This window comes from Pseudochaenichthys georgianus, chromosome 17, assembly GCF_902827115.2.
Source record: "Pseudochaenichthys georgianus chromosome 17, fPseGeo1.2, whole genome shotgun sequence".
Classification (NCBI taxonomy): Eukaryota; Metazoa; Chordata; class Actinopteri; order Perciformes; family Channichthyidae; genus Pseudochaenichthys; species Pseudochaenichthys georgianus.
In genome coordinates this window covers 6,591,220-6,611,901 of record NC_047519.1, presented here as the reverse complement: position 1 = coordinate 6,611,901, position 20,682 = coordinate 6,591,220, and the positions used below count along the sequence as shown (strand labels likewise).

Sequence of the window (20,682 nt, the reverse complement as noted above, 5' to 3'; positions counted from 1 at the left end):
TGAATGGCTTTCCATTCCTTACTATTGCCAAAGCACCCGCAAAGCTAGCGGAATTCCCGTCACCTTGCTTGGTCCACACACGTAGTTGCTGCTGACTCTTCTGCACTCTCCGCTGTAGCTCCTCGCATGCCCTTTGCCTGCTGTCCCCCGCTGGATATTTCGATGCAAATGAAGCATGGTGCGTATCGAAGTGCCGCTTTATATTTGACCGTTTCATCGATGCAATTTTATCATTGCATATTAGACATCCGCAGATCCTGCTCTCTCCACAAATGAAAATTCCTCTGTCCACGCAGCCTGGAATGCACGGTAATCATCGTCTTTTTTTCTTTTCGCCATCTTTTTCATTACAAGGGTTGAAGCGGATAAACTTGATTTCTTCACCTTTAAAATGACCCGGACATGCTCGCGAGCCATTGGTTCCCGACCCGACCCACGGGTGACCCGTGACCCGTGAAATGTATCTTCAAAACTAATTTCTGTTTACTTTAAAATGACACAGTATTATTAAGAAATATCACAAGTATTTTAAAATCAGTTCCAAACTGATTTCTTTTTTTCTTTTCTTTTTTTTTAACTCAAAATTGTCTGGGAGCCATATGCCGTCACCGGAAGAGCCATATGGCTCGCGAGCCATAGGTTCCCGACTGCTGCTCTAGACCGACAATTTTTTGGAGCTGGAAGTGAACCGGATTCCGGAGCTAAGAGGCGGCGCCGCTGCGGTGTGAACAGGAAAAACCGGCACTTTTCAGGCTCCAGCTCCGAGCCGGAGCTGAAAACGCGTTGGTGTGAAAGGGCAGAGATCTTGGGGGAGGGAATTCCAGAGCCTAGGAGCTGCCACTGAGAAGGCTCTGTCCCCAAAGCTGCAGAGTGTGGATGATCATAACAGATCAAAAAGTTCAGATTCATTTTACAATAAATCAAGGAATGATGCACTTCTACAAACAAAAACAACATAATTAAAACATTTAAACAGATGAACTACATTATTCAAAAGTGTACAGTAACTTCTGATAATAACACAGGGGAAATAAACGAGGCATCTCTTTTCCTCTCTCTCCCTCTCCTGACAGCCTGTCACTATCAGGGTTAGTAAAAATGAATCCCTTGGAGGTTCTAGTGTTCATTTACCGTTGTCTTCTCTTTGCAATGCTTAATCGGGACGGGTAGCGCAGTGGTCTGTGCATCTGATCATCAGATCAAGGGGGGTGCTGGGGAACTCGAGTTCGAAACCCGCTCCTGCCGCCACTGCGTCAGGCCGTTGTGTCCTTGGACACTTCACCCGGATTTGCTCCTGTGGGTATTGTCCACAGTACATGTATAATACTAATGTGTACTTGTAAAAGTGCCTCGATGACTTCGAGGCGTGAAGATGGACGGTGTGGCGCAGTGCGCTGTGCAATGATCATCAGATCAAGGGGTGAAACCCGCCGCTGCTGCGTCTGTAAAGCCGTTGTGTCCTTGGGCAAGACACTTCACCTGAACTTGCTCCTGTGGGTATTGTCCACAGTGACCATTGCATGTATATAAAATATGTGTAAAGTGTATCTGTAAAGCGCTTTGAGCACTGGAAAAGCGCTATAATAAATGCAAGGAGTTATTATTATTAATCGATTTGAAACCAAGTCTAACGTAGCTTAAACTTAACGTTAGCATTCTAGCTAACACAACACATGCACGCAACTTTCTGTGTTTTTTTTTGTAGTGACGAATGAAGTTGGATGTCGTGGTGGTTGTGTCACTGATCTTTATGCTGCAGACCCTGCATACCGCTGTTCTCTTCTTATTACCGTCATCGACAACATAATGCTTGAATCCAAACTTCACTATTTTTGGAGTAAAGCTAGCCGCTGCCATGTTAACTGAGACTCTCACGGCGCTATAATCACGTTTTTCGAAAAAACTAAACGTAATATCTCACTACAAAAACAAACGCAAATATTTAATTTTAAACAGTCAAGTCCTTTCAAGTCATCTATCTCAAGCTTAAGTCAAGTCTCAAGTCATGAATACCAAGTCAAAGTCAAGTCAAGTCTTTTATCAATGTTAGTCAAGCAAGTCTCAAGTCAAAAAATATGCGACTCGAGTCTGACTCGAGTCCCCACCTCTGAGTAGAAGTCATACACTACAATACAAAAATTAAAAACTATCACATTGTTTTGGTGTCCAGAGGAATGACTTGTATACTTAATGATGTGTTCTGACTCTGCAAAATAATAAGGGGTCATGCCATTTTTTATTGGAAACACAGTAGCTTAGTGGAGAACCAGAATCAGCCAAGCTTAGATCAGTGCGCAACCTTTAATTTTTTAATAACAATATATGTTTTACAGATATAACTGCGCTCTAATTGCAAGGGACAGTGTTATGTTTAAAAGGCTCCAAAGAGCCCCAGAGGGATTATTCTCCATCCCTTAAAAGTAACCAGTAATCGGGATACAAAAAAAAGTGACTGTAAAGCGTAATACGATTACTGCAACAGTTCTAAAAAATGCGGATTAATTGCCGGATTACAATGATGTTAAAATATATTTTAAAATACAGATCTGTATATAGGTAGACGTACTGCATGCATTTTCTTTGTGGTATTCATTTAAGCTGCCTTAATTCTTCTTATTTTAAATGGAGTAGGTGGACAACTGATTTATTAAACCAAAATACTGTGTTTGCTGTAGGCTTGCCAAAAAAAAGGATTTTTTTTTTATCCTAAATATCTTGGTTTCTGCTTTTCTATGGTTACATGTTTCTCTACCGTTACATAAAACACTTAAGTAAAAACAATCTTTGAAAATACCTATTTATATTTATTTTCTCTTGTATTTATTTGCATTGCATTTGATATTCAGGTAATCCTAAAGTAACACAGTACTCAGGTTACTTTTATAGGTTACTTATTACTGAATTGATTGAATACATTATTAAAGTAACCCTCTAAAGTTTAAACCCTGGACAAAGGTTAATTCAATACCCCACAGTGTTTGATGTTAATTTATTTGCAGCGTTTTTCTTTATTAAGCGCTTTACTCTTTGAGTAACAATGTGCATGTTTTGTCAAGTTGGTGAATATCTTTCTTCATTTGCATGTGTTTGGCACAACAAGTCCTCCAACTCATACGATCAAATGGGCCGATTGTTCAGGCCCTTATTACGACCAAATATGTCGTTTGTTCAAGCGCTTAATACGTCCTATAATTACGTTTTAAAGTTTTCGCCCTCTAGTGCTCCCGTTGAATGCAAACGTTACAGATGGTCGTTTATTCACAAATAACTCTCTCTGTAAAATCCTAAATTGTAGAATAGTTTGGCCATTAAAACGCTTTTTGATTAGATTTCTAGCGAGAAGTGTATATTGTACTTTTAGAATCCACGTCCAGTCGATATGTAGGATCTATTGTTTGATAGATATTACGAAGATGATTTGAGGTATACGGCAGCCTTCATGTAAAGTTACGGGTTAAAAACAGTATTTCCGGTCTCGACGTTTTCATAATAAAACCAATGATCAAATGATTTAACAGTGATCTCTGCAGTACTCATCAACTAAAAAACATCTTGTTAATTATACGACATTTATTGATTTAAAGTGTACAATGCTTTTGTGTTTTTCCCATAGATTTTTCTCTTTCGATTCTGAGAGACACCTTTCTTTTTTCAGAGGTTTTGATAGGCTAAAATCACGCCGCAATGCACGTTGGGATATGGTGTTTATGTGATATGAAATCGGAAAAACATTTGTTTTAAATAAAACAATACTTTATTCCGAGTGTTCTTGCTTTTCTCTTTGAAAGTCATCACATAACGGCATTATAATACACGGTTCAGCTGCATTAAATATTACATATCTGCTGTAGATATTTATTTATAGAGCCCTGATCAGAAGACCTTTTGACAAACTGGAAGAGATGCCGCCAACACTGAATATGTGACGTGGATCATAAATATATCAACAATTAAACAACATCTTCCATTTCTTTTCACACAATACGTCTCCTTGCAGTATCAACACTAATTCGGCTGACTTTTATATTTGATCCAATTGGTAGATAGGTTATATTTACACCATAACGGTGCACAGCTGATAGAAAGGGATTTTTTTGTCGTTTTTAAAGATATTACTGATTTTCTGAACTACCTTTCCAACTCCTCATGCAGTTGACTGTTACAGGTCTATACAAGTTCATGGTACAATGCATAAGCTTCAAATCGAGAGACTGAAACTGTATTTTCCTTTACCGTTCTGTTTTAATTTCACAATAAAGTTAATAGTCATATTATGTTTGATATTATTATGTTTTATTAACTACACCACTGGTTTTTTAACTCGCACCGCCTAGTGGTTAAAGCACGTTATTGAATTTTGTTGTTGAATAAGTTTTATTTGATGAAAACATTTAAATATTAAGAGTAGCCTACATACAAAATTGAAAATATCTAGAAGATACTGTAGTGATCTCTACAATAAAACAGTTTAGTGCAGGACGTCCAAAGATATTAACAGGAGGATGTGCAAAACAGACAAACTAATAAGGCTTTATTCAAACATTAAAGAATACTTTAAGTTAAGGTCTTCTTTTGAATAAGAAAAAAACGTTGGTTATCCACAAATAAATATGAAGTCTGACAAAGTACTTAACGTCCAATATATTGTTTATTTTGGCACTTGATAATCACCTTCCCTGAATTTGACTCAGGTGTAACTAAAGTCTGATTTAAGGGTTGTTTATATTTCACATCATTAATCAGAATCTGCAAAGTAACTCAAATAAATGTAGTAGAGTAAAAATACCAGGTTAACCTCTGAATTGTAGTGGAGTAGAACAAAGTAGTATGCTGCTGTAACAAAAACATTTCCCAACTTGGGATCAATAAAGTATATCTTATCTTATTTTAAGATGATCGATGGCTACTTCCATATTTGCAAAATGTGCCTCTGAACCTTGACAAGTGCATGCTTCAGGCTTATCAATGAACAACAGGAGGGGTCACAGACATAAGACCAGCTGTTAAATAAAGCTCTTCTGACCTTATGACACCACTGTGTTTCGTATCCCCTAAACCTCCAGGGTGTGCACAGTTTAATACTGGCAACTTCTAATTGTGGGAAATACGAAAACGTCTTATAAAGAGACGTGCCATAGGGGGGGGGGGGGGGGGGGGGGGGGGGGCTGGATCTGTCCAATTCCAGTTTTGGATAGTCTGGCGTGGTTCCATTCCATTTCAAAGAGCTGTTTGACACTCGGCGTAACCTTGTCGCACAGCCACTCCAACATCCAATCACAGGGCTTGAGGACTAATCACGGGGTTTGTAAAGCAAGGCGGATGTTGTAGTCCCAAACGATAGCTGGGGATTCTGGGTAGTGTAGTGTCTTTGGAAACTGTAGTGTCTAAATTCCGAAAAAACTTTGTTTCTCTGAATCGAAGGTTAAAAACACAAAAGCATTGTATACAATTTAAACCAATCAATATTGTGTAATTAACAAGGATAAACTGATGTTATTTAGTGGATGAGTATTGCAGATATCACTGTGTAATCATTTGACAGTGAGGGGAATCCTGTTTCTGCCGGAGAGAGGGGAGGCCGTCCCAAAAGCTTGCTGCTGTATTTACTCCCTCCATCTGACAGGAGGGAGCCTCGTTGAGCTGCGAGTGTGGCTACAGACGGAGTTCACTCCGTCACGGAGGGGTAGGGTCGAGGGAGTGGTTTGGGATTGGGCCTTCCTGTCTGTTTGTCTTCTTCTGCTGTTCCTGTTAGTATTGACTTCCTGTCTGTCTTTTTCTGCTGTTCCTTTTAGTATTGACTTCCTGTCTGTCTTCTTCTGCTGTTCCTTTTAGTATTGACTTCCTGTCTGTCTTCTTCTGCTGTTCCTTTTAGTATTGACTTCGGCCCATTCCCAAACCGCCCCCTACACCCTACCCCTACACCCTACCCCTACACCCTACCCCTCCGTTTGCGCGTTCACGCGGAGGGTCCGCCATATTGAGGGCTGTTCCAAAGCAACGAGTGTGGAGGGGGAGTGGGCTATCAAGCCCTCAAACAGCGAGTCTGCAGCGGTGCTGACTTGAGACCGGTCTCTACCTGACCGGAGTCACGCTGTGTGTGTCCGTCAGTAAACACACTGTTTACAAGTAGTTCCAGCAAACATCTACTGATAAACTGCGATGTTAACAACCTCATTATAACCTCATATGTTTTTAACTTAGGATCATACCTGTGTTTAGTCTAGAAAAAGGTAAATGTGTGCATTTTATTATAAAGTTGTGTATATTTACAGACCGTTGCAAAAACTAAGAAGCTTATAAACATCAGGTTTAAAACTAAAAGAGCTTTGACACACAATGAAAGATGTTTGGAGTTTTATTTGAGTTTACAGCAACCATTCACTTAGACAGTGAGAGAGAGGGCTCGGGGCTTGACCCACGTCGCTCAAAACGGCTCAATAGGCACACTGTAGACACTAATTAGAAGAACACAGACTAAAACAGCAATGTATAGACAAATCAGATGATTAAACATGATCTTAAAATATATTTTAAGATGTATTTTCTTTGCATTTATTTGCAATTTTTTGGAATTATTGTTTGAGTTACCTTCTGCTGACACCAGTCGCCATTGCTAACCTTTACACTCAAAGACCACAGGATGTCATTTGTATTCATACATTTGAATATGAAACCATCTATCTCTCATTTAGCTCTAAAGAGGAGAACTTAGAGTCACTGTGGTACCTGTCAGGCCGGGTAGGGAGGGTTAACAGTAGAACAGTACAGCTTACAGAGAAGAGAAAACATCTGATCCTTTTACAACAAACACTACTTGCTCTTTTTGTTTTTTACTAACATTGTAATCCTGTTAGTAATCCCCAATTTCAGAATTGTAAAAGCTGTCTAATTACGTCTAATTTAATGTAACTGTAAGAGAATACAGTTTACATGACATGTTTTGTATCCAGATTTTTTAAACAATCCCACTTGTGAAGAATGTAATTTTAAATAAAGCTGTGAAATGACTCTTAATATAGCGTTCCTAAAAGAAAATATAGGTGCTAAATTACATTTTGCTGCTGCCTCCGTCACCAGCACCTGATATGCTGATGATCCATAATCCTGTCTGTATCTCCAAACTGAGGGGGGGCCTTCCATCATATACTGTAATACTCTGAATATTGATAACCTTATGAAAACCTTATAACACTTTTACAGATACTGCTGGCAGTTTAAACACAGTTTAGTTTAGTCATAGAGACTTGGCTGGGGCCCAAAAGGTTGCCGGTTGAAGTCCCTATCAGATCAAAAATACGAAGTGTGGCCTGGTAGTTGCAGAGGTTCTAGTTCACCTCCTGGGGACTGAACAAGGTGTCCTTGAACAAGGCACCGGACCCCAAATTCTCCCAGGCACTGAAACACTGGCAGCCTCTTCACTCCGACGCCGCTCCATTAGTGCATTTCTATAGGTCCTGTAAGTGCATTGGTATGTGTGTGTCGGGCCTATTTGTGTAATTGTTAAATAACACCAGAGTGAAGAACTGCATTTCGCCTTGAGGATAAATAAAGGTGATTTTAATCTTGTTTTTTATTCATCCTCTGTCCAGAAATCGAGGAGAGTATGATAGTTTGACTGTCGGTTGTTGTACATTTCTATTTTTACATCATTCTTCAGTGAATGAGAAATTGCTGCACCATTCTCCCTGCCTTAAGCCAGTTTAGCACAGATGAAGACCTTTGACTCCGCCTCAAGCCACCTCTAGCCTTTTACTTTGCCCATGGGCAATCAGTTGGCCATTAGCACCTGGAAAGTGGCCCAGGGACAGCCCCACTGAGGTGTGATACATAACCCCATGCAACAATTTGAAAAGTAACTGGGCTTGGCACGCACTAGCTCACCCACCTTTTATCAATAGGAAGTGGTTATTGAGTTTGCCTCAAAAGTCATTGTCGTTGTCAGGTGGGGCAATAATTTGGAAGTGAAGGGATTTGTTTTGTGCACTGAAACATTGCATTTAATTAATTGTACTATGTCAACAAATTACACATAATTGTATTCGGTTAGTTGGAAGTGATAATATTATGTTGAACCTAAAGAATTGTTCATTTAAACTTAATATGTTTGCTTTAAGCTAACCTCCAGTTATGTGTGATTTTACATTTTTTCAGAGTAGTCATCATTTTCTTAGAAGGTTTCATTAGATGCAATCTGTTGTTCTAATTTGATGCCATAGTTATAGATATTTAGCTGGCTTATTGTTAGGGTTATGGTAAGGGCTTGGGTTCAAATACCTCCCTTCATCTTGCTCCCCTTTTCTCCCAAAGTTGCTTCAAATGTTACCTCTAAGTCCTATTTTTACATTGGCATTTCTTTATTACCTCGCCTGTGCTTTTCTACCGCCAAGCAGAACAGGTCTCTCCATCCGTCAGCGTCGATGCACAGTATATGCGTTTGTGTGTGCATCTGTTCTCAGAGTGTGCACTCCCATCTCCCTGTTGTTCTGCTCAGAGCGATCAATAGAAAGCGAGGCTTCATCACAGAGAGAAAAAGCTGGGCTGTCACAGGACCGTGCAGGGACTCAGTGCCCCCCCCCCCCGGGAGCTCTGAGTGCGTGTGCTCACCAGCGCTGTCTCCATGTGTGCTTCTTTGCACCTTAAGCACATCAGTGAGCCAGCCACATAACATAACCCTCACACACTAACACACACATACTCCCTAAAAGCCCCCAGGATCAAGTCCTCACCTTCATGAAGAGTGCTGTGTCAATGTCACGGAAAGTCTCCGTCAGAGCACATTACATCAGCCTCATCGCACTCATGCATCCCAACTGGACATTGGACTGGTCGACCACTTTAGGCCCCGCACTGTTAAGACACACACAGAGGTGAGGCTGTTCTGTGATAGTAGCATGATGATAATTGTCCTGCACCTGATCTTCTCCATGTTAGTGAACTATCTTCTTCTGCCCGCACAACCTTGGGCTCTAGCTTCTTAAACAGCAACTTAACACCTAATTCAAACTTCACGTTAGGATCCTGCTCACCCTGTTGGATTTCCAGCTTAAATCAGCTACATACTAAATAAGAGGTGCTGCAGCACAGGCAGTATTGTGTAATGTTTATTCATCCACAGCTGACGTTACATTGTTTTTATGTTTATAAGAGTTGAGGATAAACCCGATTATTTTTATATTCATGCATTTCCAACTGAAATCCCAAACTCCAGATGTAGAATGTGTACTTCTGTATTATTTATGCTTTCACTTTTCAAGGATAACTCAATAGTTGCTTGGCAGGCTGCCAACTCCCTTACATCTATTCCAAACATACAGGAAGTGCATTATTAAACAGCAGCTATCGGACAGGCAGCAGGTAAAGGAGGGAATCCTCACTGACAGAATGCACTCACATGCACTTATAGTTAAAGTCAACAGAGAATCGTGTTCATCATGAAGACATGCAGCCGACCTCCTTTAGGAACCATGGTGTGTGTTTTTACAGAAGAAGCTTCTTCATGCTACACAGACATAAACTGACCTCTTCAGACCTCTAAAGGCTACAATGTGTTAGTTAAAGTCGATTAAATATTTCAAAAAGAGGAGGAGACTGCTCTGTGTAATAACCTCTCTTTCTTTCCGTCTACATACAGAAGATTTTTTTTAAATGTGGAAGTTAAAAGCATCAATCTGGTGCACTTTGAGAGCAAAATTAAGAGATCTATGGATACATCTCTCAACATCCATATGAAACAGAACTGTAAACAGATTTTCTTTTTCTTTATGGATATTTTACAAATCACTCCCCTTTCAAACTGTCTTCTTGTTTATTAACCTGTTAAGCCTCAAGCCTGTTTTTCAGGTCTCAGGCTCGAAAATGACATTCCCAGAACAAATGACTTTATCTTCCCTTCTAAAAGGGTTAAATTAATAATCTTTTTTCTCAAAGCAATGATAAACCTGTGAGTTGGATGTAGAAAAGTCAGAATCAATATAGATGTTTTTATTTTAAAGTAAATTCAGATTGAACATATTAAAAAAAAGTAAATGATAGTGTCCGTCCAAAAATAAACCACGACTTGAACCACCCTTGAATGATGGGATAGTAGACTAAAAGCTTTAGGAATCCAAACTATAACATATAATAAGTACCCTGTATCAAGATTGATGCAAAACAAGTGACATTTGACCTTTTTAGAGAGGCTTAGCAAAAAAAAACACCTCTGGGGTCATTTGGGTGGAAATGAGTGTATTTGTCGTTTCTCTGGAACCCATTGGTCGATTTTGATGATTGACATCTCTTTTGAACCGAACATCACAAAACAGAAAACTTCTAGCCTTTCTCTAGAAATGCTGTTTATAATTTCGAGAAACAAGAGAGAACAGTGTTAGGTTGCAAATTAATGTCCGGTTGCTTGGCTGTGAGGATTTGAAATGTCTGTGTTTGGGGACTCCACCCGAAAAGCACAGTGAGAGGAATACAAATAAAAAAGCGCATTTAAATAAATGTACTTTCAACAACTGCATTTTGAATGCTGAAAAAGCTCATTGCAGGGTCACAGAACAGCTAGGGCTTAACACGATTGTAACTGCACACACAGACAGAAGAGTTTGCATTTTGTTCCCAGGTTATTAATGATTTCAAGACATGAAAAAGCAAGTTCAGGTCATCGATCAAGTAGTTTCTCCATCAAAAAATACATTAAACAAGGACCAACTTTAGGGAAGAGGTTTGGGAACACAAAGTGGATTTTGTGGACCTTTTAACTGAATTGGAAGAACAACTTTAAAGACTTCTTACCTTTCCAACGTACTGAGGTTCAGGTCCGATGTGTTCTTCCAGAACAAAAAACTGGTTCCAGATCCAGCTTTTCTTGGGCCGAAGTTTGGAATCCTTGTCGTTCTCCAATACCTTGGTCTCGTTCTTCTTTACTCTGATTGATCCTCTTGAGTTTGTGAATGAGACCTTGGGGTCGGATTTGGCATTTGTATTTACTTGTGAATGTCTAGATTCCGATTTAGGATTGGACAATGAAGCTGGACTGGCATTGTAGTAGGTTCTCGGGTTCATTGTACCAGACAAGTCAGACTTTTGATGAAGACTAGACAATAAAGTAGTGTTGAGAAATGACTGAGAATTATTAGTTACTACCTTAAAGTTGGAGAATGCTTTTGGCGTTGACTGCGACAGTAATCCAAGCCTTGGTTTTGTATTGGTTTTAGGGATGAATTTTGAAGATTTCTTGGGAACGTTTAAATAATTTCTTTCCAATTGATTAGAATTTGAATTGTCTACCAACCCCTGCCTTGAATTAGAACTCTGTTCTCTGGATGCATCCTGTAGCGTGGGTCTACTGTTTGACGTTGATGTGTCCGGGGGGATTGCTAGTGGAACGTTTGTGTTGGCCCTATGGTTGTCACTGAGAAAGGACATGGTGTCAAGCCTTGGCTTTACCTGTGACTTGCTCTGGAGATCTTTGAGTGAGCTCAAGAGTGGACGGGGATTCAGTGGAGAAATGCTTTTTTCAGAACTGGAGCTAGGCAAAAGGGTTGGTTCAGGTGTTGACTTTAGCCGTGGATAAGGGAACAGGCTTGGGTTGGGGTTAGTGTTAGGGCTCAAATCAACACGGGTACCATAAGAACTCTGTGCGACAACACAGAGGAAGACCAGACGACAAAGACAGGAAATTGCAGACCAACCGACTGGAACTCTCATTGTAAAGAAAGAACGGTCAGGAAAATTGTCCCCTCTCACTTTCAATGCATCAAACACTGTGGGCGAAAAAAAAAAGCACACCCACAATACACTCAAATGCACAGGTGTACAGTCCGTTGGAAAGTGTGGAGTAGCCTGGAGTGTCCATGTGGTCCGCTCAAAATATTCATTTTGTACAGTTCCCTCCAAAAAAATAAAAAAAATAAATCCATAATCTTGATCTTGATGTTTAACTTTGTAAGGAAAAGAGATGTTTCTTAAGATGTTGTATTTTTCTTCCCTCCACCATTGATCCAACAGGTGAGAACCAATGTTTAAAGGGTTAATAGATACACCCAGTCCATATACTTGTAGTAAAGTCCATGGTAATCCTCAACAATTTAATATCCACTCTTTCCAAAAGCTGAAGTCCCTTTTTTTCATATTAAAAGCAACATTTCAAAAGCTGGTTGTTGTATTGAAGGCTCATCAAAGGTGTGCACTTCCTGAAACAGAGAAAGGGAAATCCATGAACAAAGGCCTTCAAGTACCAGAAAACAGCAAAGTTTCTTTCAACAAACAATCGGTTGGGTATAAGACAAGTTGTTGACATTCTTAGGCATGTTATTCTTTTAGCTTAATGCTGGTTGGCAGCTTGAAAAGGATGACATCTTTGACAAGCAAAAAGTTTTGCTTGTCAAAGTACATTTCAACATGTCGTGCAATAGATGCTGTGTGTAAACAACTGGAGAGAGAAGGGTTTAGCAGGTAGGGTGTGAAGAGGACACATGATCCAGTAGGTCAGCTAAGGGTAACTGGCCTTGTGTAAATACACAATCTTGTTAGAATGAATTATATTCACCCCGTCCCCCCCTCCCCCCCAGAACTACACATGCTGGCTATTGTGTTTCGCAACATGTTCTCTATGGCACGTCTCTACTGGGAATTGTAGTTTTAAAAGACGTTTTCATATTTCCCATAATAAGAAGTTGCCCATATTAAACTGTGTACATTCCTGGAGGATTAAGGGATAGGAAACACTCACATTTAAAACATATAATTAATAAATGGGTGAAAAATGCTTGCGCCCATAATGGGCAGCATTATATACCCACATGCCAGCTAAGGTCAGAAGAGCTTTATTTAACAGCTAGTCTTATGTCTGTGACCCCTCCTGTTGTTAATTGATAAGCCTGAAACATGCACTTGTCAAGGTTCAGAGGCGAATTTAGCAAACATGGCAGTAGCCATCGATCATCTTAAGATATGATATACTTTATTGATCCCAAGTTGGAAACATTTGCGTTACATCAGCATGTGTAACAGTTCTAAATATGCAGTGGTGTTCATTTGTAAATCATTTAGTATAATCTCTGGAAGCCCATTTCCACCACTTAAAAAAAAAAAGATCCCCATAAAAAGTCATAGTTATGAGATAAAAAAAGTTGAAAGTATGAGATAAAAAGTCATAATTATGAGATAAAAGTCATACTAATGACATAGGAGAGAGGCGAGCTCTTCTTTGGAGGCCGTTGCATTTATTTAGTTCTTCTTGTTACACAAAATACTTCACAGACCTATATTTTCTGCTGCTTCGTTTTACTTCCAGAAACATAAAAACGCTTTCTCTCTATATATATATATATTAGGGCTGTCAAGTTAACGCGTTAATAACGCGCTAACGCAAAAAAAAATTAACGCCCCGTAGTTTCAGAGCGCATCGAGTTTAAAATACCATCTACAAGCTGATGCTGACAGCCCCGCTCCTGCCGCCCGCTTGTGGCAGACCACACTTCCACGCTCACCGGCAGGCACCGACTGGCCATCTGGAGGACCGGGAGGGTGTGTGTATGTGTGGCCCGAGCGAGCGAGAGAGAGACCTTACGTGCATTGTTGTTGTTAGCATCTGGTGCTAGCTAGCTGCGCTAACGGATATAAGGAGCTGTTTAAATGAAAACAGAGGAGCGACATTTCGCCACAACTGCGCCGAGCACTTGACTTTATGCAGGCAGCCAGACAGTGGGACATTGTAGGAGAAGTCAGCACACTCAGCTCGGATAGTGCAACATGATTGCAGCGTCCAGGCAGCTCCCGTTCGAGCATAATATCCCTTGAGTTGCACATAGCTCCAACACACACACACACACACACACACACACACACACACACACACACACACACACACACACACACACACACACACACACACACACACACACACACACACACACACACACACACACACACACACACACACACACACACACACACACACACACACACACACACACACACACACACACACACACACACACACACACACACACACACACACACACACAGGTTGAATTGAGGCGAATATTTGTAATGTTCAGAGGTTGTTGTGTTTAATATTCATGGAATATTTTTCATTGTTCAAATGATAATAAACATTAGCATAAAGCATATTTGTCCACTCATATGTTGATAAGAGTATTACAAACTTGAAAAATATTCCTCTAAGGTACATTTAGAACAGATCAATAATGTGCGATTAATTTGCGATTAATCGCGATTAACTATGGACAATCATGCGATTAATCGCGATTAAATATTTTAATCGACTGACAGCCCTAATATATATAATATATAATATATATATATATATATATATATATGACCCTAATATCATAACACATGGATATCTCGGCTACTTGATTACAATTTGTCCTGGAACACTGCCCCAGGAAAGTTAATGATCCAGTTCATTGTTCATCAGTTGTCTGAGTGTGATATACAGGTTAACAGTTTCAAACATGTTAATTTCAGATTATACTCTGACATTAGATCCACACAGATATGGAACACATCTTCTTCACATGGGAAGTCCTTGAACACACACTCATCAAGGCAGACTTGAACTTTCTCCAGGTCCATGTGGTGCAAACAATATCTGCCTCCATACAGATGAGGGACTGCATGCAATATGGAGGGACGTCCATGGGGTGATCGTGAGTTATGGACTTGACGGACTCTGTGATTGTTCCAAGTCAATACAACCTCATTAAGTTCTTCCTAGGAGGCAATAATATTCAGTCAAATAGAATGTATAAAAATACTGGGCAGTGGTGATTACTGCCTTAGTCAAGTATAGTCCTGACTCCTGACCCATGGTTTGTTATATTTGTGAGATGTGTCTTCTAGTTGTACTATGGTAGGTTGGCACAATCATATTAATACCTGTAAAATGTAAATTGCAGCAGTGCAACTAATGTTATATCTTAACAGCTATAAAAATGTGGTGGATAAACCCGAAAATAAAAATGCTTAAATACCTACTTATTTGACACAGCTACTCTGAATTCCCACATATTTTTGTTAGCCAGAAACAATAACTTATTATTCACTCTCTCCACAGAAAACAGGCAATTTCTATTTTACACATGGTCATGTGTGGCTCTTTAAAAATATTCACCACATTCAACATTTATTTATTTCATAATGTGACAAGTACCTGTATTATTTGTAGAAAGTAGAACTGGATCAAGGACTTGTCCAATAAGTTGTCTGAGAAGTAGCCATCTACACTCAGTTTGTCAAAAAGGTCCATCCAAAACTGGACACACTCACTTCGCAAGGTCAGCCTCCATCGTTCAATACGCTGGTTTCTAGTGCTTGGACCAAAGATTACATTGTTTGTTTCAGCTTGGTTCTCAGAAAAATGCAAAAACTGCTGCATTTCAGCCATATGGCCATTTTCTGTTCCTAAATTAAGTCTGAGTCTGGCAGGGCACCCACCAGCATTGATAACAGCATCAATAAAGTAGCCAGCAATGATCTTCGGGTCTTTGTTTTGTTTTGTAAGCTTCAAGCCATATCATCTTTCTGGAAAACCCATCAATGCATCCACTGATTGCAATTCCAAATGGCTTAAGCTTGTCGTAACCATCAATGTGCCATACTTAGTTTGGACCACAGCTGTGGTAGATGTGCCTTCGCAGTCTGTTTCTTGACCTCAGATCAACACCTTCACCATCCAATAACTGTAGCAGTATTCACACTGTTTCTCTGTCAGTCACAATTCCATGTAACCAACATGTTTGGTGCATCCATCTGTAACCATGACACTGACCAGATGTTTCCAGTTGCTTTTCAATGAAGATTGCCACCTCAGCCACATTGGTTTTATTCTTTCGACGCCAGAGCTGCTTCTTGCTTAAAATCCTTTCAAGGGTGCGTTTGCTTAGTACAACTCCATGTGAATCAGCAAGCACATTAAGTATGTCATCTGTTGTAAATCCACGTTTAAAGTAGTCCTCAATGTACTCACAATCCATTTCCGTGTCAAGATAAATAGGAGAACTCGAGCCAAAGAGCTGCTAGTTTGTCTCATGACTTTTTATCTCATTATTTCGACTTTCTTATCTCATAATTATGACTTTATCTCATAATTTCGACTTTTCATGGGGATTTAAAAAAATGTAAGTGGCGGAAATGGGCTTCCATAATAATCACACAAATTCAGTGTTCTTTATTTATTGAATGTTGAATACCTGACAAGGTCGGAGATGAAAAACTTGGGTCGCAGGTTCCTCAACAGTGCATTACAAGACATCTATCAATATGTGTACCTCCACCATTAAACTGTCATATTCTGCACATTTCTTATACTATCTACATACATCTTATAAGAGTATAATACATACAGTGGGGCAAAAAAGTATTTAGTCAGCCACCAATTGTGCAAGTTCTCACACTTAAAAAGATGAGAGAGGCCTGTAATGTTCATCCTCGGTACACTTCAACTATGAAAGACAGAATGGGGGGAAATAATCCAGGAAATCACATTGTAGGATTTTTAATGAATTAATTGGTAAGTTCCTCGGTAAAATAAGTATTTGGTCACCTACAAACAAACAAGATTTCTGGCTCTCACAGACCTGTAACTTCTTCTTTAAGAGCCTCCTCTGTCCTCCACTTGTTAACTGTATTAATGGCACCTGTTTGAACTCGTTATCAATATAAAAGACACCTGTCCACAACCTCAAACAGTCACACTCCAAACTCCACTATGGCCAAGACCAAAGAGCTGTCAAAGGACACCAGAAACAAAATTGTAGACCTGTACCAGGCTGGGAAGACTGAATCTGCAATAGGTAAGCAGCTTGGTGTGAAGAAATCCACTGTGGGAGCAATTATTAGAAAATGGAAGACATACAAGACCACTGATAATCTCCCTCGATCTGGGGCTCCACGCAAGATCTCACCCCGTGGGGTCAAAATGATCACAAGAACGGTGAGCAAAAATCCCAGAACCACACGGGGGGACCTAGTCAATGACCTGCAGAGAGCTGGGACCAAATTAACAAAGGCTACCATCAGTAACACACTACGCCGCCAGGGACTCAAATCCTGCAGTGCCAGACGTGTCCCCCTGCTTAAGCCAGTACATGTCCAGGCCCGTCTGAAGTTTGCTAGAGAGCATTTAGATGATCCAGAAGAGGATTGGGAGAATGTCATATGGTCAGATGAAACCAAAATAGAACTTTTTGGTAAAAATTCAACTAGACGTGTTTGGAGGAGAAAGAATACTGAGTTGCATCCAAAGAACACTATATCTACTGTGAAACATGGTGGTGGAAACATCATGCTTTGGGGGCTGTTTTTCTGCAAAGGGACCAGGACGACTGATCTGTGTAAAGGAAAGAATGAATGGGGCCATGTATCGTGAGATTTTGAGTGACAACCTCCTTCCATCAGCAAGGGCATTGAAGATGAAACGTGGCTGGGTCTTTCAGCATGACAATGATCTCAAACACACCGCCCAGGCAACGAAGGAGTGGCTTCGTAAGAAGCATTTCAAGGTCCTGGAGTGGCCTAGCCAGTCTCCAGATCTCAACCCCATAGAAAATCTTTGGAGGGAGTTGAAAGTCCGTGTTGCCCAGCGACAGCCCCAAAACATCACTGCTCTAGAGGAGATCTGCATGGAGGAATGGGCCAAAATACCAGCAACAGTGTGTGAAAACCTTGTGAAGACTTACAGAAAACGTTTGACCTATGTCATTGCCAACAAACGGTATATAACAAAGTATTGAGATGAACTTTTGTTATTGACCAAATACTTATTTTCCACCATAATTTGCAAATAAATTCTTTAAAAATCAGACAATGTGATTTTCTGGATTGTTTTTCTCATTTTGTCTCTCATAGTTGAGGTATACCTAGGATGAAAATTACAGGCCTCTCTCATCTTTTTAAGTGGGAGAACTTGCACAATTGTTGGCTGACTAAATACTTTTTTACCCCACTGTATGTATAATATTAGTTAAAATAAGTGCTTAAACATTGCAGGAAAGCAATATATTAGTACTTTGTTAGGCTTAATATTTATACCCCCAAAGCTTTTTTCTTATTCAAAAATAATAACTTAACCTTAAAGGAGACCTATCATGCTATATGTAAATGATATAGTGTATGACCATTCCTATATAAGGTATATTTATACATTTTATTTTTCAAAATACCAAACAGATCATTTTTTAGACATGCCTCGTTTCGCTCATTTTCGCTTTATTCCAAGCCCGTCTTTGAAAATTCTGAGCAGCAGCTGACCACGCCCCCCTGCAGAAGAGCAGGCATGAGCCGGCGAGAGTCACGTTACCATGCTTGCTGTGATTACGAGTGTCGAATAAACATATCATCTCAGAGCAATGCATGTGTTCAAGCATACTATCAATTTGATCCAGAAACTGACCCTGAAGCAGCGGAGGTTTTGGTGGAGGTGCAAAAATCTCGGTTGCAGCAGGACGTTTCTGAATGGTTAGCTGACAAGCTGTTGTCCCTATTTATTTTACTCTGTTACGATGCTTGCTCCTTATTCCGTTCATATTTTGGCTAATTAGCAAGAATGCAATGTGTACAGTTTGTAACGCAAAAACAGCGATATATATATATATATTTATAAAGGGAGACATTCATATTTTCAGCATATATACAATGGCCTCATTGCGTTTAATAGTTTACAGTCCTTTTCTTCCAACATCCTGCAACAACCGTTGGAAAGTTAAATAACTTAGGATGATAAAAAGTATAACTCCAACAACACCTCAGTTGTCAGCAATGTGTGTAGTTTCATGTGTTTTTAAAAGCTCAGTTATTGACTTCTTTGTGCAAATTGCGCCACGATGCCTTCTGAACGGAGAATGTGTGCTGCATGGAGATACCACAGGTAACATTTTTGACAGCTTTACTAAGTTGTCTGTTTAAATACATTTTTCACATGTCATTCAATATATGTTTATCACAATGTGTCAAGACGGATGCAGTAACTTGAGGACTCTGTAACCTGTATGGTGGACCATCCTGGATTGGAGCCTGTGTGCCTGAATGTGTTCTCCCTGCAGAATGCGTTGCATATTTACAGAGCTGAACATGGTGGACTACAGTTGAGACAAATAGAGCAGTGAGTGGTTTGTTTGTTTTGACTGAAATTGTAAAATGAATGCTAATATTGTTCATGGAAATAAATACTGGTGTATATGGCTTTATGCAATCTTTCATTCTGTCATTGTACTATTATATACTACACAGCAATGGCATAACACACCCATGTGTACGACAAAAAGGTCCACACACACACAACCTTATGCTTTTGAAATCAGAATATTCTTTACCCATCCAAACATGAATAATCACGACACATTTTGATATCAACTTGGAACTTTATTGTCAAAATCAACGTTTAAAAAAACCCATACAAAAAAACTAAATGTAGCCTACTTGTATTTTGTATAAATGACACTAAATATTTTTACAGAAGCTTTGTGAGCTGGTGCTGGGGCTTCCTTGGACGCAGGATCAGAGTGGTGATTCCGGCCTGCGTTGTCCTCAGGATACGCAGGGAGTTTCCTGATCCGTGAAATGTCGATGTTGGGTTCAGACAGCAGCCAAATTGAACCGTGTAGCATACCCGGCGATGACCTCCTCCCTGTCAGGTCGCTCATAATGGTGCAGGGTCCACAAAGACTTGGTCGAAGATGAGGTCCATCAAGTTGGCCACGTAGGGCTGTGCAATGGTAAAAAAAAGCACAACAAATGTGGTTTAGATTAGTATATGCATGTAAAAAACTGAAACTTCTTTCTAATTTTTTTATTTTATATTTGTAAATAGTTGTATAATAAATATTTTAAACACTTACGGAATGTGGGGTCAGTCTTTACTGGTTTTGCTCTGCATTCTCCCTTCCTGGCCTTTGGGAACTGCAGTTTATACAGAGGGTTTCCAGTGGATGTAGTGGCTTGTGCACGCTCAGCGTTTTCATTGTAGTGCAGGGCTTCCAGGTACAGTCTTTCATTTCCGCCATGATAAAAAAATATGTAAATAATAGCAAAGGATGTACAAATTGTCACTAATTAGTAAGTATGTGAGGTGCTGGCCTGTAAAGAAGAACACATAGTTATAACAAAATCATCTCAACTTAGTATTCAGGATGAGAAAATACTATTTGGATAAATATAGTCTGAAATCCCAAAAGATGGGGCTAAAACTCTCTATTTAGCAAAGCTCTTTGCTTAGCCTTTTCCAATCTGAGTTAGTTTTGAACCGTAACGTGCATGCTGTGTTTCTGACTCAATGCAGGTGATGTGTTGGAGAGGGGCTGAGCTCAGTAGACTGACTGTAATGAGTGCTAGCCACTAATTAGCCTGTTGCTAGAGGTAAGGCCTTGTCAACAACAACAGACCGACGGGGCTTTAGCTCAGTTTTACTCGTGGTGTGTGTCCCCCCTCGCATACATACACAGTGTTGTATCCTAACACACCCCCATTTATATTCATGTGCGCAAACAAGTAAACACACAAAAGCTTGTACATATAACGCTGCAAAACACGGCATGTCTCATTAGCGTAGCGTAGCTTAGCTTACAGATCGATGATATCGGATCGTTCTTACAATCACAAAAGCGTTTACATATAACGCTGGAAAAAACGGCACTTGCCTACAGAAGATTACGTTTGTTATTATAACTTACT

General features: G+C 39.9%; 1 protein-coding gene across 1 annotated transcript in view; it reads right to left on the bottom strand.

Annotated features, from left to right (window-relative positions):
• LOC117462150 (cadherin-18-like) overlaps window positions 1–11,049 on the bottom strand; it is a 173,189-nt gene extending 162,140 nt beyond the window's left edge. The window contains exon 1 of the mRNA XM_071206380.1: window positions 10,780–11,049. Coding sequence (XP_071062481.1) covers window positions 10,780–11,049 — 270 coding nt within the window. The remainder of the gene's footprint in view (window positions 1–10,779) is intronic.
• Between the last annotated feature and the right edge of the window lie 9,633 nt (window positions 11,050–20,682).